The sequence below is a fragment of the Carassius auratus genome, chromosome 1, assembly GCF_003368295.1.
Source record: "Carassius auratus strain Wakin chromosome 1, ASM336829v1, whole genome shotgun sequence".
Lineage (NCBI taxonomy): Eukaryota > Metazoa > Chordata > Actinopteri > Cypriniformes > Cyprinidae > Carassius > Carassius auratus.
The window spans coordinates 12,725,699-12,734,583 of NC_039243.1; the positions used below are offsets into that span (position 1 = coordinate 12,725,699).

At 36.0% G+C, this 8,885-nt stretch overlaps 1 protein-coding gene across 2 annotated transcripts; it reads right to left on the bottom strand.

Moving 5' to 3' along the window:
- Positions 1-4,058: 4,058 nt before the first annotated feature.
- Positions 4,059-8,733, bottom strand: dleu7 (deleted in lymphocytic leukemia 7). Of its 2 annotated transcripts, XM_026239325.1 has the most exons (3): positions 7,545-8,733; positions 6,597-6,701; positions 4,059-4,379 (listed from the first exon to the last, which is right to left on the bottom strand). In XM_026239325.1, the coding sequence occupies exons 1-3, from the start codon at positions 7,818-7,820 to the stop codon at positions 4,194-4,196; spliced, it is 567 nt and encodes a 188-aa protein (XP_026095110.1). In that variant the 5' UTR covers positions 7,821-8,733; the 3' UTR covers positions 4,059-4,193. The 2 variants fall into 2 exon arrangements, with proteins under 2 accessions (XP_026095110.1, XP_026095195.1); XM_026239410.1 differs by lacking the exon at positions 4,059-4,379 and having other exon boundaries at positions 5,965-6,701.
- Between the last annotated feature and the right edge of the window lie 152 nt (positions 8,734-8,885).

Consider the following 8,885-nt stretch of genomic DNA (forward strand, 5'->3'; position numbering starts at 1 on the left):
TGATGAACTTTACATTTATAAGATTGGTGTTCCAACACTCCTTGAATCACTTGTATCTGCCAGCAAAGATCACACTTCAAAATAAAGGTGCATTTCTCTCAAAAAAATTAAATAAAATAAAAAAGTACAAAGGTTGTCACTTTAGGTGGTAATATGTACTTTAAAGGTTCTAATGTGATCTCTTTAGTGGTAAATAAGGTACAAAGGAGCCGCCCAAATGACTTTTTTACCTTTTTTTTCTGAGTGTATTGGCATCTGTGATTGCTTGAAAACTTTTAACATTCATGGAACCTTGTCATTCCACAAAAGGTTCTTTATAACCTAGTGGAAAAAGGTTCTTTTAATTTTGAAAAATGTCTTCACACTACAGAAAGTGGTTCTTTAAAGCCTGATCACTGAAAGGTTTTTTTGAGGTTCTTCTCTGGCATCACTGCTAAAAACTCCCCTTTCAGAATCTTCAGAGTGATAGGTATGCAAAAGTTTCTCATCTTTTTTCTTTCTTTTTGAACCCTGGACACTTTTCAAATCCTTCACAGGTGCTGAGCTCAAATTTGTGTGTGGTTCAAAACAAGAGTTCACAGTCATAGCCTCTGGATTGTGGTCAGATTAGTCAGAGAGAGTGATAAATGTAACCAGAATGAGGTTTATTGATGATGAAACCAGTTTTAAAGGCTCAATGTAATGCAAGACACATGAACAATAAGAAACAGAGAGATTCTGTGAAGGTTAATTGATTTATGAGATACTGATTGAAAGCTTGGTTTGATACCTCAGATTCACATTCCCAAGGTGATGCCATGGCAACCACAGAATGACCTCAGCACTGCATTACATCATATTCTCAAGCAGAGAAAAGGGTTCTTCCCTACGCTTGACTCACGCTGGTAATGAATCTCAATTGTGCGACTATGACTGTGTCACTTGTTTTGCATTTTTAGTGCACTGCTTTTATAATGCAAATATGAAACCAATCACACACACACAGAGAGCGAGAGAGACAAGAAAACCTGTTGTTAATGTGTGACCCTGCACAGATGGAGTCAAGTCGGGCAAATAACTCTGAAAGCAGTTTACGGCTGCAGTTTAGACCTGATTGCATCCTGATCCCAATTGGAAAAAACAGAATTCAGAGTTCAGAGTTCAAAATATCCATTCAAAAAGCTATTAACCTCAAAATATAATTCAGTTTAAATGTCAAAAATATTCTCATATTTAAAACCAGGAGCTTCAAATCTTTACCTCCCACTCAAGACTCACAGCCAGTTCAGGGACACAGAGTATAAAAAAGGTACACTTTATCCGGAGCATTTTATAATAACATTCACTAAGAACATTAACTAACATTATAGAATCATTACTTAGAAAGTTATAGAATAGTTAGAATATATGTCATGAGAATTTAAGCTCTCTCTCTCTCTTATATATATATATATATATATATATATATATATATATATATATATATATATATATATATATATATATATATATATATATATATATATATATATATATATATATATATATAAAACTCAGGATTTAGACTTTAGTGATTTTTTAACTGTTCCTTAAAACAACAACAACAAAAGTACTGTAGCCACAAATCTCTCATTAAAACATTTAAAGAAGTGTTGTGATGACCCTTCGTGAGTCCAAGCACAATAGTGGCCATCAGTTTCCTGTTTTCTCAGAATGACTGACTTACTCACAAAAGAGTCAGAGGCCATTCTGATGGGAAGTGAGCCCACAGTAATGGGAACATTACTATCACACAGATTTCAGAGAGAAAAACAAATGTGCTTTGGATTGAAGGGAAGACTTAAACGCAATCGTTATATTCTTTCCTTGAAAAAAAAAAAAAAGTCTGACGTCAAAAGAGAACCTTTGTAACTTATACACAAAGATCTTTTTATTATTTAGTTCTAACCATCTATACGCTGGTGCTTTAAAGAATGGAGAAACAGAAATATATTTACGAGCCATACAGACAACTCAAACCAGAATAGTTTTCAAATTTGGTCTAAATTACTCAGTAAGGACATCATTTTGGTAGAATATATTTGTTAGTCAGTTAGTTTTTGCGTGCATAACAGAGTTAAATAGACACAATTTCAGTATTAACTGTGAAAAGGGACAAGATAAATTATTTGTCTCTCTGCCTTGATGTAGAAAGTGTCCAAATGACATTACTTCTTGTGAGTTAATGGAATGTTTTATTATTTGTTTTTTTATTTAACAGGGTTACACTCAAACATTCAAACTTTACAGAATACATATAAATTTGTTAATTTTAAATAATATAATGACATATGATCTATTAGAATTTACATAACATCTTATAGATTAGGAATTATGGATTGGATGTCCAATTGGAGTTCAATGCATATATTATACAAAAATGGTTATTGATAGCAAGAGGGTTCTTTGTAGCTGACACAACTGAAAAAAAGCACTCGAGAACCTTTAGGAACGTGTAACCCTCAAACCCGGCTCCTAATCTCTCCTTTCAAGCAGAGTCTGCTTTAGGTAAAAGACATTGTACAATTACTGACTGATAATGCAGTATTAATATAGTACAATAAATATCCCAGATTAAAATCAAAGATTCAAAGTTATGTAAGTATTAAATACAAGACATCACTTTCTTAAAGAAACAAAAAACCCTCACTCCAAAAAACTTCACAAATCTCAAAACCACGAAACATACAAGTCACGAAGATTCTCGTGACTTCACTCAAGCCCGTTTCATTTCAGCTGCAGGCCGTGATCGTGAGGTCCCACCACACCCTTCAGAGCCTATTTTAAGATTCTCAGAACTAAAAATAACTCTATTAATTCTGTTTCTTTAGTAGAGGGAGCATCAGGAAGGCTGAACGTGGGCTCCGGGTTCGATAAGATCACTCACGGATGCGTCAGCCTCCCTCTGATTGGATAATGAATCATACATTGAGAGTGAAGCGTGCGGGAAAGCCCCGCAGTGAAACACAGTGGAGGTTCTATTCAGTCAGATTGAGCCCCGGAGATAGACGTCTAGGGGCCGAGGACACCACACACACACACACACACACACACACACACAGAGTGCTGGAGAGGAAGGGGTCATCATCCACCACCCACTCACAGGGTGAGGTTTCTCACACACACACACACACACACACACTTCCAGGCAGTCCCCCCGCTCTCTCAACCACCCCAGAGTCCTCATCTGGCTCTGCATCAGAGGAAAAATAAAGAGGGGGGAGATGAACAGAAAGAAAAAAAAATTGAGGGAACAGCATGACCCCCCAGGAATATACACATCATGTCTGCTGTATGACAGGCCATGAGAAAACAGAGGGTGAATTAGTGTAAGTCGAAAGAAAAAAATTTAGATAAAGAATTTAAGTTGATGAAGACCAGGGCAAGTTTCACAGATTGAACTGTCACAGTGGCTGTATCTTACTAAATATAAGGCCGCTAAATCACGGATTTAAACCATAATGTCCAATGTTTGTGTAAGCTGGTTTCAAACACCTTTTTCCTAAAATTGGATTGTTTATAAATAATGAAAGATTTGTGAACTCAAATTCCAATACCAGATATTTGTTATACACTGAAAGAAAGAGTAAAAAATAATAATAAAAAAATGCCATGGCCAGTAAATAAATTTGACAATTTAGGTAATAATAGACACCTTAGGGACAAATAAGGTAGAGAAGTGTCAGCTTATTTTAGCTGTAGTGTAGCTGCTAGTGAATATAAACATACAACGTAGATTTTAAATAAATAAGATTAAATAGGTTATTTAAAAAAAATGAATTAAGTCTATTAATTTAAGTAATAACTGATTTATGATACAGATTTTTGCATGACACTTTTTCATTGTATATATATTTATATATATGTGTGTGTGTGTGTGTGTGTGTGTGTGTGTGTGTGTGTGTGATCAAAAATTCAGTAATACCGTTATATTCTGAAATATTAAAATGTAACTGTTTTCCATTTGAATATATTTCAAGCTGAATTTTCATTTTTTTCAATGTTGTAGGAAAATCAAAACAAGACAAATCAAGCACAAGTCAGTAGAAACTCATTTAAGACACAAGAATTAAATGTCAACAATGCCTCTCTTTCGCCCATTGTTTTTTGTTGTTTTTTTTAAGACAAAGATATGGACCCCCAACAATGCCTGGCCTTCTCCTCTGGTCTTCTTCTCATACAACACTCATCCTTTTACTCATCTGTCTGGGTCTGCTCTCGTCATGTCCCAGGAAGTGACATAAGACCCCGGCCATCCGTCCTGCTAGACACTGTCTGCAGCCGCAACACTGGCTTCTCATTGAACTGTCAGGAGCCCACAGTGGTTCAACCCAGATCTCCACAAGCCTGGGGTCAAGGTCCTGTGGAAGTAGATGCTAAATTACAGCAAACAACAACATCATAAGGGACCAGCCTTAGGACACAAAATATCAAATGCACTGCTCAGAAAGTTTGTTATGGGCCTCAAAAAAGAATGAAGGTGTACTTACAAGATATGCATCTTACAAACTATGTTTTGGAGGGAAAATCCTGTTAAAAGAAATCAAATACTATTGACAAGTAACTAACAGTAGTATCTTTATATAGTAAAAGCAGTTTATTTATTCTGATGGTTAACCACTTGGAACCCACATCCAGAGTTTTCTAACATTTAAGGATATTACAAGGTAAAATGAGAAGTTTTAACTTTTAACTGACTCTGAAAAACGTTTACTTGTGTTAATACTCACAAGTAAAGGAATCATAGCAGCTTTCACACATAATAAGCCAATTTAAAATGTGATTCAGATGACAGGTGATGCCATCTAAAGGATTCTCCAAACTGAATGATTTAGTGTCTGTCTGAGCGGTTTCGTGAAGTCACAGACTGAGCACATAAAATGTGTGTATGGCGTCCTCTACCGATCAGACTTGATATCGACAGTCTCGAAAATCTGTTTATTTCAAAATGACAAAATTATAAACGCAACACTTTTATTTTTGCCCCCATTTTTCATGAGCTGATTTCAAAATTCATCTAAGAATTTTTTTATGTACACAAAAGGCCTATTTCAGTCAAATATTGTTCACAAATCTGTCTAAATCTGTGTAAGTAAGCGCTTCTCCTTTGCTAAAATAATCCATCCAACTCAGGTGTGGCATATCAAGATGCTGATTAGACAGCATGATTATTGCATAGGTGTGCCTTAGGCTGGCCACAATAAAAGGTCACTTAAATTGATGATTTTAAAAATAAATTGTTTATGCCAATGCATGTTCATTTTTGTCTTTTAATTTTTTTTTAAAGAAACTGAAAAAAAATACAGAGGACATATCATAACTTATTAATGAAGTATCTTTTTAAATTATAAAAAAGGTGTTTACAATTATGTTTATGCTCTAAACAATGTAAAGACATGGAAAAAAATAACTTTTTCCTAAAAAATATTTCTCTGGCCTTGAGAGGTTAAAACATACATTAGCCTACATAGTATAACGGTTCTTCAGTTACAAATAATTCAAGATTGCTTGTCTTTTAAATTCTTCTGAACAGTTACTGTTCTAGACCACAGAGCATCCAAATAGGTTACTTTTAGTCTAAACTGTATATTCCACAATTTAAAACAACTTTCTTTGTTACGGACATTTAGAATTGTTCATGTTTCTTTAAAATAAAGAACACTTAAATTTATATTTTATTCTACTTTGCTTTTTTGTTTGATTTGAAATTATCTAATACTTTTTTGCCCAGAGCATCCCTGAAAAATACTTGAATGATCTTCAGGAAGTGGAGCACGAGATGTTTATATTTGGTAAAAAGCTGGTTTTGTGCACCATCTAGTGACAAGAGATGATTCTACACATTCTACTGCAGTTCACATCATTTGCACACACAGCAAAAACATATATTGATTTTCGTGAATGCTCAATCCTTGATTCATAATCAGATATTCAGGACTAAGTGTGTTTGTTGTAACACTGACATTGATTTTATTTGGTACATCGTTACACTGTGATGTCATAACACTGCAATGCACACATACAGATGCATATCTTCACACACCCTCCCCACCCAGTTCACTCCTTAACACTTTCTTTTAAGCAGGTGACAAAGGGCGGCCACACCAGCCCACCCCGAGGTGTGACAGCCATCCCACCCGCTGAGCTGAGAGTGGATTCACCACCATCATCATCTACTGGACTTGTTTTACTTGTAGTCAGCTGAGCACAGACACATGATACTGATATGTGCGAGAGAATGTTGTTCTTAGGCTTGAGTACTGACAATTCTACAGACAGCGTTCATGACAAAACACTCCTCGTGAAGATCAACACCTTCAACTAGAATGTGAAGCATGACACTTAGCAAATATGACAGATGATTACAGATAGTTCATGGCTTTTTATATTTCCTTAGAAAAAAAAGAAGTGTCTGTTTATTTAGATTTCCTCTGAGGATGTTCCTTAGAAATTCACAAAGTGAAATCTACTAATTTTCAGATATCAGGGAAGGAGTTTGAAAGCTCCCTCAGTTTGAGAGTTGTTTCAGTGGACGAGAGATTGTTTTCCTCTCGCACAAATGTGAGTAGGTTACCCACAATAAGTCGAAGACAGTCCCGAAGTTCCCTCAAGTCTCTGTCCGAGTGAGAACCCCCTTCTGCAACAGCCATTCTCAAGCATATGTTCTTCAGGTCAACACTGTCCTGAAAATGATAATACAGATATGGCAAATTATAAAAAAAAAGAGTTTCAAGTGCACACATCCAACAGGCTACAAGCTCAGTACGGGTGTTCAACCACAAAGAGTTGCATGATAGGTAACAATTGATAGACGCTTCGGATAAAAGCGTCTGCTAAATGCATACATTTAAATTTAAATTTAATTTAAAGGAAGAACAAAGTTGGCACACTACAGCAACAAAAGTATACACATATTTATTCATGTTTTCACAATAGGTGACTTTTCGAGCCTAAAAGCTCTTTATAAGACTGATGAGGCTCAAAACGTCAGCTGGGGTGAGAACATAAATATTTGTTTTATAATTTTGGAGTTGTTCTGTGCCAAATATGAACTTATTTTAATTAAAACAGAGCTAATAAATAAAATCACATGCAAACACGGGCAAATGAGTTTAGCTTCCATAAACAGAACCGGGCAAATATCTGGAGACATTTCACTAATTATTTATTTTAATAAATTATTATTTTGTATGTGTATATACAATGATATATGGCTATAGATATTAATGGTTGAAAACAAACTGGTTAGGAAAAAGCAGACAACACAAAATAGTTATGTTCTTATTGTTAACAAAGCATCTCATGGACGCACCTGCTGAGCTGGTGTGTGTGTGTGTGTGTGTGTGAATATGTACATTTTACATTTTATAATCCCATACGTACATTTGCGTTATTCGATAGTTTAAACTGCCATTGCTATTAGACTAGAATGCTAATACAATACAGGGCCATAAACGTGAAAATTTGACAACCGAGACGTTACCGCACAAAAGTTAAGAGTCTAGCCTCTATCAAAAACATCTTACCTTACGCTTAAGCAATCTCCTTCCGTAAGACGCGTCTTTAATGAAGTCTTCCTCTATAGAAATGAGGCGCGTGAGAATCTCGAGCAGTCGCGTGATGCAGCTCTCTCGCGCTCTCTCCGCGATCGTCTTCAGCCTGCGGGGCTCCTTCATCACGTCGCCCGGTACAGCACCTGAACACGGACCCTCGCCATCTCTATTTATGGCCGTCGCGTGAGCTTGCAGTTCATTGAGGATGTTTAAAGCGTCGATCTGATGTGTTAAAGAGCAGAGCCCCATCTCTGCAACCTGCTCAAGGAGAGATCAGCAATCCTTGAGAGGGAGAGAGAGAGAGAGAGAGAGAGAGAGAGAGAGAGAGAGAGGGAGGGGGTGGGGGGTAGGATGCTCTGATCGAAATAATGCGACAAACTACCGGTTTTAAGGTTTTTGCTTCGCTGGGACAAACTGTTTCTTTAACGACTTCTCCATTGTTTGTGTTTGGGGATGGATGAGCACTTGCTTGCACATGCAAATGAGACCTGCCTCCTCTATCGAGGTGCTCAGAAAAAGCTATTAAATGCTAAACACACACACACAGTTAGCATTTTAAAGACTTAATTTATTGTTTACCCTGTTGGGAAAAAAGCTTAAGCCTAAACTATTTTGCTGCCAGTCAGATCAAGCAGGTTTACGTGTTATTTCCCCAGCAGCAAATTTGGTGACTGTATTAATAATGTTCTGGCTCTTGATACCGTTGGTATTTTTTTAATTTATTTATTGCTACTCTGTAAAATAAAAATAACAAAGAAGAAAAAGTAAGCTCAAAAACATGACCTCATGCAACCCAAGCCATTCTCGAGAAGAGATCAAATTTGACACCGTGAACAGCCAGTTCTTGCATTTCGCAACACAAATACTCAAAATATGAGATTTCATCGGAAATTGAAGTATCCAATACTATGTCTTCGATGGAAAGTTTCGAAAATGTAAACACACTTACTCATACCTGCATCTACCTTATTTCATAAGTCATCAAAAAAAAAAAAAAGGAATTTACATGTATGCCCTCAGATCATAAGGTTTCATTAGACGTAAATTCAAAACGTTTTAGTTGGATTATATATACTTGTCTAGCAACCTATCCTAGTTATTAATAAGTGGACCACTTTTCTTCTACTTTCAGATCTAGTCATTACATGGTGTTATCAGTCAATGCATCTTTCATTATAGTCATATATAAACAGCCCATTCCTATAGTCTATCTGGTTAATCATTGAAGGAAATGAGACAACTCCTGTTGCAATCATACACGGAGTGCTTTAATTGATCTGAAAGAAAACACACAAAAAGTTGAGATTTTAAAAG

What these genes read in the sequence shown, in the direction of transcription:
- dleu7 (XM_026239325.1), bottom strand. Translation starts at nt 7,820, where the DNA reads ATGGGGCTCTGCTCTTTAACACATCAGATCGACGCTTTAAACATCCTC. An exon ending in GGAGATTGCTTAAGCGTAAG is followed by an intron (nt 6,702 to 7,544) that starts GTAAGATGTTTT and finishes TATCATTTTCAG; the next exon opens with GACAGTGTTGACCTGAAGAA. An exon ending in GGGACTGTCTTCGACTTATT is followed by an intron (nt 4,380 to 6,596) that starts GTGGGTAACCTA and finishes CTACTTCCACAG; the next exon opens with GACCTTGACCCCAGGCTTGT.